The 19,604-nt window shown below is 44.1% G+C and overlaps 1 protein-coding gene across 7 annotated transcripts in view; it reads right to left on the reverse strand.

Annotated features, from left to right (window-relative positions):
* Positions 1-19,604, reverse strand: part of NFIX (nuclear factor I X) — a 253,028-nt gene that overhangs the window by 36,648 nt on the left and 196,776 nt on the right. For all 7 annotated transcript variants that reach the window (XM_079959559.1, XM_079959561.1, XM_079959558.1 and 4 more), the window contains 4 exons: positions 5,185-5,247; positions 4,663-4,737; positions 2,457-2,577; positions 1,968-2,104 (listed from right to left, as the gene is read on the reverse strand). In XM_079959559.1, the coding sequence (XP_079815685.1) occupies positions 1,968-2,104; positions 2,457-2,577; positions 4,663-4,737; positions 5,185-5,247 (396 nt within the window). The remainder of the gene's footprint in view (positions 1-1,967; positions 2,105-2,456; positions 2,578-4,662; positions 4,738-5,184; positions 5,248-19,604) is intronic.

Genomic DNA, 19,604 nt, shown 5'->3' on the forward strand with positions numbered 1-19,604 from the left:
AATCATCCCTGCAAATGCTGGACAGGAATTTGAAGAGATGATTGGCGTGGGAAGGAATTTTGTTAGCTAACTGAAGCGGGTATAACCTGCTCACACTAGTCACTCTCACCACAGACAGTCATGAACGTTGGCGATACTTCCAAAGCGCATTTCAACTTTGCAAAGAAGTCTGAATTTGTCAATCATTTTTTATTTCCACGTTTCAAAATGGGCAAATGATCTCATGGGGAATGCAGAGAAAAATATCACCAAGCAAGCACACAAATGCCCTAACTAGAGAATGACACGAGTCATGTCAGAAAACTGCTATTTCAAAATGATAGCAAAGGGTTTGTGTGTCAGTCAAGAAAACAGGATACAGACAAAGCATTGCAACCACCTCCTGATTAGCATGAACTGAATTCAGCTCACTCAAGTCTCAGGTGCAGACCGTGTCAAGCTCTGGCATCTGAAGTCCCTTAGTTAGAAAGACTAGGAATTGACAAAGGGCTCTCAAATGAGCTGAACTATGCTCCCCTGCTGGGCTATGGATGTTGATCTCATCCCCCCATCCCTTTTTTCCATCCATTCTATCACATCCGTTTAAGCGTTTTGGTTTTTAATTATATTCTGCTTCTTGTCTTTTGGTCTCCAAATAGAGAACTCTGCTTCCACATAACAATTCAACAGCAATAGCATCCTATCCCAGAAGTATCTGAATCCCAAGCCTGCCTGCAACAAGGAATCCCTGGATAAACAGATTGCTGTTATGCTCCAGCCTAAGGGCAGCTGATTCCCAGCACTGAGTAAGCAATCCCAGTACAAACAGTTGCTGTGCCTCACCTCAGAGGCTGCTGCATCTCAGCAAAGCCTCTTCCCAACAGACTCCATGTAGCATCCTCTCCATTCTCACAAACCTGCACCCAAGCTGCCTCCCTCCTTATTAATCCCCTTCCTCTTTATTCACAGAGACCCCCTCATGCACACAACCAACAAATACATGCTGTCACTCACAACCTCCGCTTGGCATCTACAAGCTAGCATCTTCTCTGGCATCAGTGCTTAAACATTTTACTCCCAACAACACATGACACAGGGAACATTTAGAAATCATATCCTCTGTATTGCAGATCTATACTACATTGTATTATGCTCTATGCAAACATCATGTAAATGTGAAGATCTCTGTGTTCAATGTGTGCAATTTACCTCTTTTCTCTATTGTGCCTACACGCTAGAATGCTTTACTGAATAGCGTCCCACTGGTCCCTTCTTTCCATGCTCCAGAATCCTAGGCTTGTTTCAGGGCTTACATTGTCTTAGCATCCAACTACTGTGCTTGGATCCGTACCACTTGGTCTCAGGCCACAACTTTGCTGGTCCTGGGTTCTCTTTTTGTCATTCTATCCTTGTGTCTCATCCCCACCCCATTTCACCCCATTTCTCTTATTTTAGGTCTGGGCTCCCCTCTAATCCTGCACTGGGAATTTGTCTATTAAAGAGTTACACCCCAATCCTGTCGTAAATAACTATATCTCTGCTCCTCTGAAATGTTCTATCCAGCCTGTGGAATCTGTAGGTAGCTGTCCAAACACAGTTCCTTCAGCTCCTTAACACAGCTACCACTTGCCTGCACTTTCTGCAAAATGTCTCAGGGGATGCAAAGGAAAACTCTGAGTATCAGGACCAGAAATTACAGCAGCCTACAATACCTCAAGGAATATGTGTCAGAAGAGACTAGAATCTGCCTATGTTCCTTTTAAATCCTGCCTCACAAACCTAAGGCATTATCTAGAAAGGTGACCACTGTGTTGGAGGAACGAAATTTACAACAGGAGGTCCTTGCTTCTGTAAAAGGAATTTGTGCAGCCCATACAGTACAAGAAGAGTGTTAAGTACATGAAGGCCAGAGGGCAGCCCAGTCTCTTCTGCTTTAGTTTCCCATCGAGATCTATGTGAACTGGGGGTGCAAAGTTGGTGCCCCCTACCTGCATCCACATCGTTGGGCCACCCACTGGACTGGCTGCTGCCAGCTGCTGGGGACCGCCCTGTCCCAGGGTAGAACACGTCGTCTACAGGGCTCTCCATCTCGCTGTCATCTATCGACTTGGGCCGCTTGGTGGAACTGTAATGGGAAGAGACCACAGAAGGGCAGACCATAAGCAACCATTGAGTGATGAAACAGGGTACCAGCTGAGGAAGGCCTTCCTCCTCCAGAGCCTGGGCTTTCTTGTTTGGAGGGGTTAGTTGACATCAAGACTAGGAAGGGCAAGCAGCTGTTTTCTTTTATTCCACCAGTGGCCTGTGGTTTTGGAAAGTATTGGTTTACAACAGTAGATAGTCCTCCTACTGCCCAGGCATCCTTCACAATGGGAGTGACTGAGAGAGGACACTGGTAAAAGAGGCATCATTTGCTTCCAAGGCTGAGGCCCTCCAGCAGGACTTCTGTATTATGCAACAGTTGCGGGGAGACATACCTGCTAGAAGGTGGAGATGTTATTGACCGTCTACCAAGAGCCACTTGATTGATGTTGTAGTAACTGGGACTCTCGAGGTCAGCCAGTGAGAAATTTGGACCAGACGCTGTGGCAACAGGAGCTGGAGAATGAAAGAAAAACTCAGAGACTGGAGGATCGGCATCAAGAGAGAAACAAAATGTCAAACTGACTTCCTAAATCAGTAGCTGCCATCTTCTTGAATGAAGGTGGTTTGGTTTGATCTAATATTGGCAAGGCCAGTTCGGGACAATCCTGGCTACTAGCACATTCCCACCATGTGCTCTGCAGAATGAAGGCAGATGTCACCAGGCTTGAAGAAGCTCCATCTCTCCGTGCTGTTATCTTAGTCATTCGTTTTTGACAACCAGAGACATTTGCTGACTCCAGCATCAAGAATTACAAAAACAGTCTATTTCCTCTAACAGAACTGTTACATGGAAACCAGGCCAGGGCGCTCTGCTGAGGTGTTGCTCAGGCAGTTTGCTAACTTCAAGATGCCAACATCTGTACTCTAGAACTGATTCCACACTTGAAAGGCAAACCAACTATTGCAATGTGCACCCAGTAAAAGTCCTGACACTGTCATGGTATGGCAGTTTTCAGCCAGGGGTCATAGTGCAAGGAAGCCAGACAGCATGGATTTCATTGGTTGCTTTCCCCAGGAAACAGGAGATTCAGCAGTCAAATCAGCAAATGGCTTGCTAGACAGGGTTTTTTTGTTTTTTTCAGCCAGAACTTGCTGGAACTCAGTTCCGGTCATTCTAAGAGAACAAGGGAGGCATTCATAGTGAGTTCTGGTGCCTCCTTTTCTAGAAAAATATCACTGCTGATAGATACGCACATTACAGCCCTGACTGTAGTAGCATGACCAGTAGCTGAAGCTACTGAGTGCAAGAAACTGCCAAAGAGAAAGGCAGCAGATTGAAATATAATGGCACACAAGGAAAGGGAAAAGATAAAAGTGTAAGCAGGTTTGGGTTACTAAATTTGTTGCCCAAAGAGAGCAGTACTGGTTTGGCACTATATGGTGCTAAATAAGTCAACACTTGGTTAGGTAACTTGGAAACTGAGTGTCTGTTTCCCTTCTAGCTAAGGGGAGAACTTGAAAGCCTGCTTTCTAAAACTTTCCAATTTCATCCGTAAAACGATGAACAAACCAAAAACTTCTAATGCAGCCAATGAAAATAGCCTAAAATAATAATAACCAGGAGAGTCACAAAATGCTCATGTTAATTCTGGCAATATTTGGGATCAACTACCTCAACTGGACTTAAAGATGCGAAGGAGGTCCTATGATGGTCCTACATACACTTCAGCCTTCCTAGAAATGGTAGCAATAATAGGAATGAGAAGAACCTCAAAGAAGCCCTTGCTAGGATTGGGCACTGCCGTCGCTGCTTCTTGTCATTTTGTGCCTCCTGTACTGATCCTGCTAGCCTATTTGCAGACACATTCCAGTGCCTGACATAGAAAGTTGAAATGGCAACCTTAATAATGGTAAAAAAACAAAATCATTACTCTGCTAAAGGGTAGGGCTGGCTCTGTCCATTTGTACTAGCTGCTATCCTTGTGACGGTTGGCACTCTCTTCCCTGAGACTAATAAACCTTTTGGCTGGGAAGTACTCTTAGAATCCATGTTGGACCCACAGAACAAGATGACCGGAGCAAGTGAGACAAAATCTTTTTGCGACAATGTCAACCTTTCCAGGTGTTGAAACCTGAGAAGGAAAAAAGCCCCTATTTTTACACCACGTTCAACATGTAATTGGGATGCTTCCCCTTCCCTTGTAAATGCACTAAGTAGGAGAAGGGATGAGGCTGTGATGCTGCTGAGGGCAAGACCGTGATTAGGAGAAAGAGTCTTGCATTCATAACTCCGTAAAAAGAGCATGAATGTGGAGGGTGTCCATTTTAGCAATTTCTCAAATCTGACTCCACAAGCTTTCACTTCATCAAATCCAGCTTCCATGGGCTTAGCTTAGCAACAAGACCACAGAGCCATTTGAAAAGGCAGCCCAGTCATAGTCAGAGATGTCACAGTACACTGTACAACAAGTCTGAAAGCTAAGAAAGTGAGGAAAGGATGAGGCTACAGCCGCAGAGGTCACATGCACAGGTCTCTCTGAATCCTAATCCCCTTAGGAACAGCACAGCAACCCAGAAGTTTCAGTTGCTCTGACTTACTCTGTGACACTCTCACCAGCTCCGTAACATTCCAGACACCCGATGTCACAAAACAGTCCTGGAAAGTCAAATGCCCTGCAAAGAGAAGAAGAGAGGTCATGAGGACAAAATGGAATGAGAACAGGGGTCAGCAACAAGAGGTGGCTTGCTATAGCATAGTTGGACAGAAAGTGAGTCTAGTTTGCAATCTCCCTTCTAGGTCAACTCTGAATTCCATTTCTCCAGTGCTTCACATCTGAGTCCAAGGCTCCCGCTCTCAGATCTGGCCATATCCATTAATCAAATCTCAGCACCCCTTTTAGGTCTCACAATCTGCTACATTTATTTCTCAAATATGAAGGGAATGATTCCAAACCAGATGGTGAAGACCTCTGATTCGCAGCAGCACCTGCCACCCACCCCAACCTGGCCTCAGAAATGGGGATCTGAGGGGAGGGGAGAAATAAAAGGCTTCTGTGTGAGGAGACAAATAGTCAGGAGAAGTGACCAGGGAATCTGATTCCTGGGCAGGAGTTCACTCACCATTGGGCAGTGGTTTGATGTCCGCATCTCCTTGCTGGTTTGAATTGTCTGATTGTCCGGATTCTGAAACACAGAAGCAAAAACTGACATCAGGAGATGGTTGGAACAGAGAACAGAAAATGAGGGGCGATAGCTGAGGCTCGCTGTGTGGGCATCTTGCACCACTTCACTCCTTTTTGTGGCCAATAGAAAGACCGCTCCAAAAAGCTAAGCAACAAATAATGTTTCACTGGAAATGGCCAGGAGACCTGGCTGTTTTTAAACAACTGATTGCCGTAATCAGAGAGGCCCTTTGATATGATGCTACAGGACAGGAGGATGAAGTAGAGGGTTCTTGTTTCCATGCTCCAACCCTACAAGATTACCAAGAATGAAGCCTGTGCTCCTTCCTCTACCAGATTACCCGGGATTATTTTCACCCACTGCTGAAGAGTATGGCACTGCTCACTCAAAGGAGCCATCTGGATTTGTTCGTTACTAGGTTTCAGAAATGCTGAATGTATTTTTGTGACTGAGGCAGAAAATTTCAAATGGCACCCCTGCACCCCTGTCATGGTTCTAAAAATATAACAAACTAAATAATTGACATTTTGCTTGTCTTTTAATAGCACTGCCAAACCTGCTTCATGAGGCAGGCCACCTCACCTGCCTAATACTGGGGTCTATTCTGCCAAGCATTTTTTCTTGTTCTGCAGGCATCTCTGGCCTGACACAACCTATGAGATCGTTTCTTCTTCCTTGTCTACAGACACACTACAAAATCTGAAGGATGAAGGTTAATTTGGTAACACAGTTGGTGGCTGTGCCTAGGCAGGGACAGCCTAGTAGTAGTACTACTACTAGTAGTAGTAACGCTGCCTATCTGTCTGGGTTTCCCCAGCCACTCTGGATGGCTTATAGCATATGTTAAAACATAAAACACCAACTTTCAGATGTCTTCTAAAAGTTGTGTAATTCTTTATCTCCTTGACATCTGAAGGATGTCAGGGCAGGCGCCACTACTGAGAAGGCCCTCTGCCTGGTTCCCTGTAACCTCACTTCTTGCAGTGAGGGAACTGCCAGAAGGCCCTCAGTGCTGGACCTCAGTGTCCGGGCTGAACAATGGGGGTGGAGGCGCTCCTTCAGGTATACTGGGCGGAGGCCATTTAGGGCTTTAAAGGTCAGCACCAACACTTTGAATTGTGCTTGGAAACGTACATGGCATTTCCTGCCATGTGTTTAATTCCACACACACCTAAACACCAGTTCTATTCTCCTAATTAAATTCTCCCTCTCCTTTCCTGAAGCTGCTATTTGCCCCTTGGGGAAAAACATGCAAATACCATACCACTGCTGCAGTCCCAATCCAATTTGGTCCCCCTATGGCTGCAATTAAGGGACGAGGGTGGCGCTGTGATCTAAACCACAGAGCCTAGGGCTTGCCGATCAGAAGGTCGGCGGTTCGAATCCCCGCGATGGAGTGAGCTCCCATTGTTCGGTCCCTCCTGCCAACCTAGTAGTTCGAAAGCACATCAAGTGCAAGTAGGTAAATAGGTACCACTCTGGTGGGAAGGTAAACGGCATTTCCGAGTGCTGCTCTGGTTTGCCAGAAGCGGCTTAGTCATGCTGGCCACATGATCCGGAAGCTGTCTGCGGACAAATGCCAGCTCCCTCGGCCAGTAAAGCGAGATGAGCGCCACTACCCCAGTCGTCCATGACTGGACCTAATGGTCAGGGGTCCCTTTACCTTTTACCTATGACTGCTATTAATTTTTTAAAATATACACACACATATGATCCTGGATGGCTCTGTTCTTATTCCCCACATAGGTATCATCCCTAAGAAGCAGGACCAGTGGTCAGGGATGATAGGAATTGTAGTCCAAGAACAGCTGGAGACCGAAGTTTGGGAAACCCAGGTTTAAACTGTCAATAGATCAACAGACCTAGAAGCACTTAAGTGATGGAATATGATGCACAAAGGTCAAAACCACATGCAATAGTGGCAGACTAAATGTGGGTCTGCCCCATTCATACAGAAGAGAGGGAGAATCCTAATTAAAAAGCAAACAGATTGCAAATTCTCCACTGTTCCTAGTTACCTCCCTGCAGTTTGTCACCTGATGTGATTCCCTCCAGCTGGGCTCCTCTATCAAAACTGACTTAGGCATGGAGAAAATCACTTGAGGGACAAATTAGGGGGTGATAAGCAGGAGCGGGAAAGGTTCAGGACCCTCATTCGCAAATCATTTTTTCACATTTAATTGCAGCCCATCAAGCCTCACTTCCCATGTGACTGGATCACATTTAAAGACCCACTGTTATAATGTGCAACGAGGTCTTAAGAGTTTGCTTGTTTCAGGGCAGGGATTATTTAGGTTCAGGATATAAGAGTTGAGGGCTTAGGGCTTGTCCACACTTCTGCTTGGCCTGTGCTCAGAAAGCTGGGGCTGAGCAGTGTTGCGCGATTGACGTTTGCTCCGACTGAGCTGTAAAGTCTGGCTGAGCCCTAAACTGTCTGTTGGGTTTACTCTGACTCTGTTTAATAAGTGGGACCACCCCATCACATCCATGCAAACATGGAAGCCACCTCCTTATTATATCAGAAGCTGGCATGGGGGTATATATACACAGAGAGAATGTGATGGGCTTCCTCTGGAGCATGCAGATCTTTAGCTTCTGCTCCCTTTGCAGAGCTTCCATTGTTCTGTCCCCAAAAGCCGCTGTGCTATTTACTGGCTTGTCCTTTTAGACACACACACACTTTTCCTCAAGGCCTCACTACCACTTAAGAACGACTTTCCCTGAAGGTTTCATTTACCAGCTAATGCCTCTTAAGCCTCAAAGAACCCCAAGGATGGAAGCAAAAGTTTGTCTACCCTGGTCATTAGGTGCCAGAGGTATTGCACGAGCACATTGAAATGCCAAATTCTAGAGAGAGCACTTGACAAGAAAAGAAAAGCCCTTCAAATCAGTGGTTTTTAATCAGCCAGGTGAGCTGGAATCTACAGCAGCTAAAAGACTGCACTATAACTCAGCAAGTGCCTGGTTTGACTCTCTTTCTACCATGAGCTCACTAAGTATTCGTACATTAGTGGCTTAAAATGCAGTGAGGTTGCTCCCCCTACCCCAGCTGCAGTTTAATTCACATTTGAACATTGCTGTACACACCAGGGAGGGGGGTGGCAACATCTTCACCTAATGTGCATTGCCTGATTTTGTTCCCCCTCACCCGCAACCCCCTGAAAATCCTGTTCAAGGAAGCTGCCAGCTGCCAATGCACAATGGCTGCCTGAACTGTACACATCTCACTTTATCTGCAGCTTGCATTTTCAAGTTAGATGAAAGCTGGTTTGAAGGAAAACGTATCAAGCCAGAGTATTTCTCAAGAAACTAATAGATATGGATTGTGGCTAACATCATGTGTACCTGACTTCAAGCGGCAGCAGTACGAGTGCACTGGAGCAAAAGTAATGTGTATATTCCATTAGGTAAGCCACTTTCTCTAATTCAGCACCCCTTTTTGCAATATGAGGATAATAATACTGACCTGCCTTACAGGACTACTGTAAGAATTATAGAACTATAATGCATGTGAAGTGAAAAGGAGTTACATGATTTACTAGGTGCACAGAAATGGAGAAATTTTGAAATCGTCTTGCAAAGATATGAACCTAAGAAAGAAGATACAGTACAAATGATGCACAGATACATGAGGGTGGGGATGGACATTTTAAGTATGGCTAAGTATCAAGATCCCATACTTTAACGAGCTTTAAACAGGTTTCACAGCAACTATCTAAGTATTCCAAAGTTATTTCCACTCCCTCAACCCATCTCTAGTGTTTGAGTGGGGATTCAAATCCATGTAAACCAGAATGAATCCAAAGTTGAAGTGTATGGCTTTGTTCCTGTCATTTTTTCAATACTACCTAGTTTCCAGATGCCATCTAGCATAGAGTTCCTGGGCCTGTCACGCCTGCTTTGAAAGGAATATTGTCACAGATGGAAGTCATCCTGTCTTCAACTTGCTATGGTGGCAGAAGCAGACCATGCCTGCATTCTTGTTCTTCTACACTACTCAAAGAAACTCCATGCTAAATGGCATCTAGGAATCCTAGACCTAGTTGGCTAAAGACTCATTTCTTCCCAGTGTCCAAGATAGAAAATCCATACCCAACCCATTCCTCTGCTGATTGAAAAAATATCCCTCTTGGTTAGGAGAAAACCCCTTTTTTCTTTAACCATGGGGGTCAGAAACATGCCCTAAAGGTAAAGGGACCCCTGACTGTTAAGTCCAGTCATGGACAACTCTGGGGTTGCGGCACTCATCTCACTTTATAGGCCGAAGGAGCTGGTGTTTGTCGGGGTCATGTGACTAGCATGACTAAGCCGCTTCTGGCGAACCAGAGAAACGCACGGAAACACCGTTTACCTTCCCACCAGAGCAGTACCTATTTATCTACTTGCACCAGACATGCTTTCGAACTGTTAGGTTGGCAGGAGCAGGCACCGAGCAACGGGAGCTCACCCCGTCGCGGGGATTTGAACCGCCGACCTTCTGATTGGCAAGCCCTAGGCTCTGTGGTTTAGACCACAGCGCCACCCTTTTTTCCTCTAAATGGAAGCTCCAATTTGCATCTTGTATCTTGTCAAGCAGCCACAGACAGTGGTGTGGGCATGGCCTACCTAGCAGATTTCTAGGCATCTTGAAAGAAAAGTTTATCTTGGTTTATTGACAATTCAACAAGTAACAGAAAAAGAGAAGTATCTGGGCAGGTAAAATACAAGAGGAAATGTTTATGGGACCTCAAATAGCTTTGCTGTCCTCAATTTTTGAGCCCCTCATCCCTGTGCTGGAAGACCACCTGCGCTCACCATGCAAACGAGGCCTAAGACCTCCAAAGAGTTAACCAGCCCATCCCTTTCCTGTCCAGACTTGGCGCAGCAAGGCTAGCTGCAGAACTCAGGTTACCTATGTCAACAACACTGCAAGTTTACCTCTATCGGAGCCAAAGCAAAGCAAAAAGAAGCCAGGAAATGTGCCTCATACTCTGCAACAGCTGGGGAAGCACTAAGGAAATATTTCAGAGTTGGTTCTCTCTCTTCCCCCCACCTCTTCTCCCTTCCCTTTCAAAGTTGGCCGAGGCACACTGTTCCCTTTCGGCCTTGCGACTGCTGGCAGCCATTTTAAAACTTGGCAGCCATTTTAGTGCTGGCGGCTAGGACTGCTCCCCCAACGCCGGCAGCAGGCAACCGGCAATCGGACAGAGGAGCGTGGCTTTGCTTAGCCCAGGGACAGATAGAAGATAAATTCTTAAACACTACGCGCAAGAGAGGCACCGGGGGTTTGCTTCAGAATTAATAAATCATGATTTTGTTTTTCTTTCCAGTTTAAAGAAATGTTGCAGCAGCAGAGCAGAGAACTTGAAGAATGAAACAGGCAAAACGCACTTCAGATACCCATGCTGCTTTAGGTCAAGCTTCAGACATCGTAATTTCTTAGGTGGGGTGTCATCTTCATCTAACGAAATGTACTGTGCATATTGCAACATAGTTTGTTGCCTCAATAACACAGATTGAACAGCCTTCCCTTGGGATCGCACAAAAAATCCATCACAAGCACCGTTTTGGCCATTGTTCAATATTCACACAAGTGACTTTTCACTCAGCGAGAATGGCAAGATATCATCTCCACAAGAGATGGGAGAAGAGTCTTGCTGTGGGGGCAGTAGAGGAAAGCACTGCTATTGTCCCCCCTTAAAATATGGCTAGGTGTTCAATCCTGCACTGCAATGCATGGTAGTCTCAGAAACTGTGATATCTACACAAGAATGAGCGCTCACACCTTCCTTTGTGGGCGCTCTTTGCAAGGACCACGCACAGCACCTCTGGCCACGTGGGACTTACCAGCTGGTTGGAGTGGCCCACCTCCCTGTGCTAGTCCCGTCAAACCCCAGTTAACCTATCAACACCTTTGGGAGGCGGGGCTAGTTGCATAAATAAGGAGGCGGAGCCAGCAGCAAACACAAGAAAAACCTCTACTCTGAGCAAATAAGAAATGTGGTCTGCGTGCAACAGGTGACAGATAATGTTCAAGGTATATTTGCAAAAAACCCAAGTGATTAAAGTTATTATGTAATTTGTGTTTTCATTTTGTATTTTAATGTTGTGGTCATCTTTGGATAAAGGATGGTATATAAATGTTAATGATGATGATGATGATGATGATGATGGGAGCAGGACAAGGGAAGAAATCAGGAATCAGAAGTTCTATTTCTGAAACAAGGAGAAAAATAGGATTGAGAGAAATATTGTTTATTTATTTTGGGAAGGTTGATTGAAAAAAGAAAAAGAAAAAAACCCTGCTTCCCAGCATAGCTCTTGAAGCTGCTAACAATAATAACATCAGAAAAATATGCTAAAAACAACTTCAACAAATGGCAGTGACAAAAATCACAGCTCTCACCAATATATGTAGGATATTCCAAACATGGTTGGGTAAGACCCCTCCTACCCTCGGTAAAACTGTCATTATTATGAGTTTCCGAAAAGTTGCCCAATGAGCTGGGCAAGGCGAGTTGATCTAGGCAAGGAATGCCATGCTGCCATGGAGATCTTGCCTGGTCATCATCACCTGTTTTCTACTTCGCCAGGAGTGCCACTACAGTGCCACCTTCTAAAATGATCTTAAAAGCTGACCTTAGGGGGGCAGAGAGAGAGAGAGAGATTCAGTTTCACCCTAAACTCCTGGAAGAGGTTAGCCTTGTCCAGATAAAGAAGATTAGAAAATGATCGCTAATTGCTTCAGTCAGATAGCAAATGAAAGCAGCAGGTTCTAGGAACCAGACATGTTTCTCACATAAGTCTTCAGTTAGATATTAGCTGGGGGCTTTTGTGCATTTTAAAAATAATTATTAATTATTAATTTGTCAGTCGCTTTATCTTGTGCAGGGCAACCCAAAGACACTTACAAGCAAATGGACGATAAACCCCACACGGATGCATTAAAACCAGAAGGAAAGAAAAATACATTAAAAACATCTCACCAACTTCTAAAAGGCAACAGTTAAAGGCAAAAGGCCTGGTTATAGAGAAAGTTTTTGCTTAACGCTTAAGGAGCCATTGGAACAGTGGTTCTCAAACTGTATTCTCTGGGCCACATTTTCAGCATAAAAATTTGCTTGTGCCACACCATTTTTTTTAAATTGATAAGAAATACATTGGAAAACAAAAAAGAAACAACTCCTAGCAGTGCTCGATTTATAACACAGAACACAACTACTTTATAATATGATCATGGGACATCCAGAAAGTAAAAAACAGTGCAGCTACATATTCTGCAAATTAAAAATAAAAAATAAAAAATACGGTATACTCTACTATATCCTACTACACTGAAATGTTTAAATGTTTCTTTGATTGTCATTGAATCATCCTGGCACACTTGCCATTGTCTCCTGTCACAGCCTTTAGAGAACCACAGCATTAGAGCCAAAGGGATTGGCAGTTGTGTGTCCTTGTTGCAAGGTGCCTATCTGTTTGGCCTTTGATATATTGCAAACCTAACGCCCTATCTCAGTTTCTCCTTAAACTGACTAGCTGTCTTGGCAAAGTTGCAAAGTTTCATTGCAACACCCTGGAAGAACTCTTAGCTCATGAGTAAGAGGTGCACAAGGAAGAGCTATCACAAGTATTATCTTCTTCACGCCCACACAAGCTCCAGACGATACTGACAATTCCCTCTCAAATGTCTGCATTTCTTCTTCTCCAGTTCCACATTTCCCCCAACATATAAAGGCAGCAAATGCACGCCTGTGGCAGAAAGTGCCATAAGCGCACCTTCACTTTGGGGAGATGAAATTTAGCTAAAATCCAAGTATCAAAGAACTGCTCATGCATTCCAAACCATCACCCATATGCATCTTCCCTTATTGGTAAGGATAAACACGCTACAAATTGTTTGCTTCCCCACCGACCACTCAAAACTAAAAAGTTTCCGTCATTAACAATCCTACAGATCATAGCTTGCCCATCTCCTCAGGGCTGCTTCGTAATACCAGGCACTGAGTGTTCTGGCACACTGAGCACTCCTAGCCCCTTCTGAAGTAATGAGGACCTTAAAACATTTTCATATTTGCTAGCCAAAATGGCACACATGGATAACCTATCTGGACTAGAGCTCACTCTGAATTAGTGCCTCACAGAGATGGAGGATGGAAGTAGAGACATGCAATCTTTGGACTATTTCATGTTGCTTTAAAGCAAGCCCTTAGTTTTGTAGGGAAAATATTGGCTACTGATCTCTAAGCACCACTTCCAGCATATACGGCTCAGCCCAGTATACCTGAAGGAGTGTCTCCACTCCCATCGTTCTGCCCAGACACTGAGGTCCAGCGTCGAGGGCCTTCTGGTGGTTCCCTCGCTGCGAGAAGCCAAGTTACAGGGAACCAGGCAGAGGGCCTTCTTGATAGTGGTGCCCGCCCTGTGGAATGCCCTCCCATTAGATGTCAAAGAGAAGAACAACTATCTGACATTTAGAAGACATCTGAAGGCAGCCCTGTTTAGGGAAGTTTTTAATGTGTGACATTTTAATGTATTTTTAATCTTTGTTGGAAGCCGCCCAGAGTGGCTGGGGAATTATTATTAATTATTATTATTATTATTTCAGTACTTTTGTTTCCTATAAAACATACAAGAAATCAGGTGGAAAATGGCTAAAAATATTTGCCTTTGAATTGTGAGAATAGTCCATGATGAATCTTAGATACTTTTTGGCCAAAGTAATTTGCAGTGCTTTGCCACAATATTGGACTTTTATAAATAGAAATGTCTGCCTGTTTCTATATATGAGACATATAGAGAAAAGAAAAGTGAGAAGGCATTCTTACTTGAGGACAGCTTTTCACACCAGATTTTAAAGAACAAAGATACAGTCTCAGAATCACTCACTGCTAAATGCAATCGTGCATCCATCTTGGAATGAAACTTATTCAAATATTTATTTGAAATATGTTTAGGGCTTTCAGAGCAAGAACCATTGCCCCTCTCCCAAGGCAGCTCACACAAAAGCAAAAAACTCTAAAACACCATTTCAATAATGCAATATAGTGCATAATTTCCTTATATGCTTCCATATATCAAAATGCAAAGAATGACTAAGATCTTGTGGCCAGCTTAATCATAGGTTTCTACTTGATCCACTTCAGAGTGATAGCACAACATGGTTTTATACATTACTGTTTATTCAACAAAGAGGAAAGGTGTTTAATGCATGCTAAGGGAAATTCTGATACTAACTCTGCAAATTGTGTATTGATCTTTCTGACCCAGGTATATTTTGACAGTTCTTTAGACGTGATACAGCTGCCATCCACAGACATATCTTTTAAATATATCATGGGACGCAGTTCTCAGAAGATTTAATTAAGGCTTTGGCACCTTCCCTGTCATGTTCATAACGGCCTGATTTGCACATAATGCTAACCTATGCTTTGCTTAACAAACTCTAGCTATGCATGAGTTATCCGATAGACAATCAAATACTATTTATATTTATTAAATTAATATATCACAGCTTCCTTCAAAGGAGCCCAGGCTGGCAAATAAACCATGGCTTGTTTCTCCAAAATTGATTTGTTTCCCAGGTGCTTTTGCCTTGTGCCTTTTTGGTTTGGTGAGCAACTAGGGTGAGGTGGCCAAATATATGGTTTGCCCATAATGCCAATCCATAAGTAAAACAAACCAAAGTTATAAGCAAAATATTAAACTCAGGCAATATACCTTGCGAGGTGGGACAGGAATATAGGACTATACCTGAGTATAGTTCTGGAGAGCAAATGATTGTTTTAAGGCAGAGCTGGAGTATGTCTTATACAGACATACAATTCTAAGCCAGTAGCCCACTTTCTTAGTGACAAGGCCATGCTGCCTACCATGGAGAAGAACCTTTTTTTTCTTATCCAGTATACTATGCAGACTGGTGTGCACATTACGCAGGGCAAATTGGAACAGGGAAGCTGTTTGATGGATATTAACAATATTGCATCTCAAATCAGGAGCCTCTGATGGACATAGAAAGGGACTCGTGTAACACAGAGTCTGAACGTCAGTTTGTGAAAACCATCTATAATGAATGAATGGATTTATTACGGTCACAGACCAGATATAACCACCTATAATTTATAATTTATCTATGGTGAAAACCTTCTATAATTTGGGAAAGATTTAATTGTAGGTCAGAAGTGGTAAAAATGGCTGCAGTGGGGGCTCTTCCTTCTTAAGCGCTTCACACTTCCTTGTCCTCCTCACCACCTAGCTTCTCCATGTTCCTGTATTAGTTGCTGCAACTCAAAGTCTTCTAGCTGCCCTATTACTGAACTGCCCTTTGCCCCCAATCTTGCATGCACATGAAAGAAGACAATTCTCGGGTGCATAGGCTGGTTTGTCTGTCTGCCAATCTGGTGTGTCGTGACTCCCCCAAACTGGTGTACTAGTCTTTTCCCCAAGGGCTGTGATCTCCAAACCTCAAAGGTGCTTTTATCTGGCAGAACAAATCCTTATCTGGAGGCAGCAGCTGAACAAACAAACAGATCCATTGCCTGAGCAGACGAAACACTTTGCTGAACTCTTTATCTGTCCCTCACAGGCCTGGCAAGCCTCCTCTCTGCCCAATCTACAGCCTGGGAGTGGGAGAGGGGACAATCTTGCCCAGTCCACAGGCAATGGCCCCTTCCTTAAAAACCTCTTCCAAAAATGAGATGTGGGGAAGAGATGGGTGGCAGCTATTTTGAGAAAAGGATGCTAGGTTGCAGTCCAGAAATTCTCTTTTTGCATTGAAACAGTACAGATCGCATACTATTAGATGTTCTCCTGTTCCAACAAGGTGCTTTCTCAAAAGTCAGGCTGAGGGAGCTGACAGGGAGAGATCAACACGCCAGGTCAAGGAGAAGTTATTCTATAGCTATACTCGGTAGCGTTTGGACTTTGTTGACTCATGGCCCTTGACTCATCATCTGATATCTCTTTGTGGTAGAAAAATAGTAGCTGCTGGGGAAAACATCTCTTCCCTAAAACTGGACTGTTATGTTAAGCCTGGATATTTCCTTTCCCCCGTTTAAATCTACTGCTGAATTGGGAGACTCAACAGCTGTAGCTTCTCCCAGCTATTTCTCCACAGATGCTGTCCACTTGTCCCACCTGCTGTGTGGTGCACACCTGGAAGCCAGCTTGTTTTAGCTGTAATGGAGGGAAATGGGCAGAAGAATCTATGGTCAGTGAATCTTCCCTGATCAGCAACAGATTTGATGATAAAGGAGAAATCTCTGGGTTGCAACCTGGCAACCCTCTTTTAGAGGAGCTGAAGGAGCAAACAAAATCGCTTTCCTTTTCCAGTACAGAGCTGCTCTTTCTTGTCATTCAGCAGAATGGAAAAGCCAGAACTGTGACCTGTCAAAGGGGGATGGGGCACATGAAGGAAAGAGAGACTGACCACGGTTTCTGGACTGGATAAAGGCAAGTGGGTGACACAGGCACACACAAATAAGCTTGCCTCACACTCAGAAAAACAAGCAAAAGCCTTTTGTCTCTGCATCCACTGCAAATGGACTGCAGGCCCACACATGCTAGCATGCTAGCATGCTCTGGCAAAAAGGGGGGGCAGATTAAGTTGATTTGCCCCTTAATCTTTTTTCAGAATATCAAAATATATCAGCAGGTTCCTTCAAACCAGTTATTTGGTTCTGCAGTTGCAGACAGTTACAGACATTTCAATCTGCAGCTCCCCACTAATGTGTAGCTAAAAAATATTGTGAGGTGAAATCATTGTGTTGGCATCTCTTGCCCCTCCTGTATTTCACAGGCCGCTGCATGCAGGAAACATGGAAATGCTGGCACAACAATGCCGTATCACACACAATTTTTCAACTATCCATTTCCAGAGAGGCACAGGTCCGTACTCACCTACATCACTCATGCATGTCCCCATAATATGTTGGCTGGGTCAGAGAAATTGAGTTGAAAAAAAGGAAAACCCTGGTTCCAATGCGTGTGCTATGAACTCACAAAGTGGCTTTAATCAAGCTACTATTCTTTCAGTCTCAGCATATCCCAACCATAAAACAATGATAATAAAACTGGCCTACCTTGCATGTTTGTTGCATGACTTACTGAGACAATGTTTGTGAAATGCTTTGTTTACTCTAAAACACTATATAAATGCCTATCATCATCATCGTCATTCACACTTTCATATCTATACCCTAGCGTGTGAAACATGATAGTCAAGCCAAGTCCTAGCTGAGGTCGGGAATGTTGAAAACTACTAAAAACCAATACTAACCAATACATGTGTCAAAGAAATTTGAATTAGATTCTTAACAAGCCTATACAGTGGTACCTCAGGTTACATACGCTTCAGGTTACATACGCTTCAGGTTACAGACTCTGCTAACCCAGAAATATTACCTCGGGTTAAGAACTTTGCTTCAGGATGAGAACAGAAGTCGTGCTCTGGCGACACGGCAGCAGCAGCAGGAGGCCCCATTAGCTAAAGTGGTGCTTCAGGTTAAGAACAATTTCAGGTTAAGAACGGACCTCCGGAACGAATTAAGTCCTTAACCCGAGGTACCACTGTACTGAACTTCATGCTTAGTTGGCTTCAAGCATATTTTATGTACAAAGTTCTCACAGATGGAGAATTAGGGGAATGATCAGAATTTCTGAATACTGATCACCATCCTTTCCCCTCCCTGCAAGACTTCATTCTTCTTTAGTTTCCCTATTTGTTGCTATGGTTGTTTCCATTATACTGATACAAAATAAAACCAAATATTAGTTCAAAACATTTCTACCTGAAGCTGCTATTAGCCTCACGGCAGAAAAATTCAAGAACCTATATATTTTTCTGCTGTGGAGGTAATAGCAGCTTTATTTATTATAATGATGTGGTGTTTATCCATCCGTCTTTCGATCAAACAATCTCCAAGGCAACTTATGAAAGATTAAAAATACAGACTACCCAGCAAGCACTTGTTCCTTTGGTTGGTGGCAGGGGCCAGAGCACCCTTCTCAATTTATTGCAAAGGTCCCAGGGGCAACTGACATTTGGGGCAGAATTTTTTTTCTGGCAGAAAGTGGGAACAGCTTCTCTCTTTCTCTCTCATGGTCATAGCACTCTTCCTAGGAGTCAGTCCTCCTTCACAGCTCTGCAGCCCCTGGGCAGTTGGCAACCAGAGCACTTGGGGAAGAGGCGCAATTTAAATTTGGGAGAACAGCACTAGGGAACAGGACTAAACACCCTCCACAGGACCACTGTGCCAATTGACTGAAGAAACAGCCCCATGTCATTTTCAAAATTAAAGTGAAACTTAAAATAAATGCACTTTACACACAAGGAGAAATGAAATGAACAATTGCTACATGTCCGAAACGTCTTTTTTAAAAGGCTATCTTTCATTTTTAAAGGTTCCCCCCCCCCCATTATCTTTACCAGCAAATATGGATTCTATGCGCATATATAGATGCGCATCACTGAGGTGCATTGACATTCTCTTCACAGGGATGCAGCACACGATATACACATAGACAAATTCCCATATAAACCTGCATGGTGCACAAGAGAGGTTCCTGTGCTTCCAGGAGGGGCTCTGTTGCCCATAAAGGCAAGATTGATGGCATGTTTGGGGTGGGTGTATTTTCTCTCACAGATACTTGTAGTGCTGAATTTACAGTTCCCACTGGGATATGTAGGAATGTCCCGTCCTGCTTGCTGGGTCTGCAGCTTCCTAACTCCCTGTTCATAACAAACTCCGCTCTGTGAGCTGGGCAGTCAATAAATCAGAACTGAGGAGTGGCACACACCCAACACCAGTGCCTAGGCAAAGGGCAGAAGGGGGGGGGGAGAGAGAGAGTGGGGAGGAAATACATGGCATCAGATACAGTATGTCCATGCCAACAAGCATGGTGTTTGCAAAATGTACAAACTTAAGCCGAATACCAACGAGACAGAAATGATGGTGGTTAGTGGTCCTTGTAATACATTGGGGGTGGGGTAGGGGGGTGGTGAGGGAGGCTTCCAGTTTAACAGCTTGCTCCCGGGCCAGGATTTGCACATTTCCCTTAACACAGTGTACCAGGCTACTGCTATCCATTCTGTGTTTATACAGTGGTACCTTGGGTTACACACGCTTCAGGTTACATACGCTTCAGGTTACAGACTCCGCTAACCCAGAAATTGTACCTTGGGTTAAGAACTTTGCTTCAGGATGAGAACAGAAATCGTGCTCTGGCGGCACGGCAGCAGCAGGAGGCCCCATTAGCTAAAGTGGTGCTTCAGGTTAAGAACAATTTCAGGTTAAGAACGGACCTCTGGAATGAATTAAGTACTTAACCCGAGATACCACTGTACTTCAAACTAATTTCTGTGGTGCTGTCCTTTAAAA

Source organism: Podarcis cretensis, assembly GCF_951804945.1.
Source record: "Podarcis cretensis genome assembly, chromosome: 17".
Taxonomy (NCBI): Eukaryota; Metazoa; Chordata; class Lepidosauria; order Squamata; family Lacertidae; genus Podarcis; species Podarcis cretensis.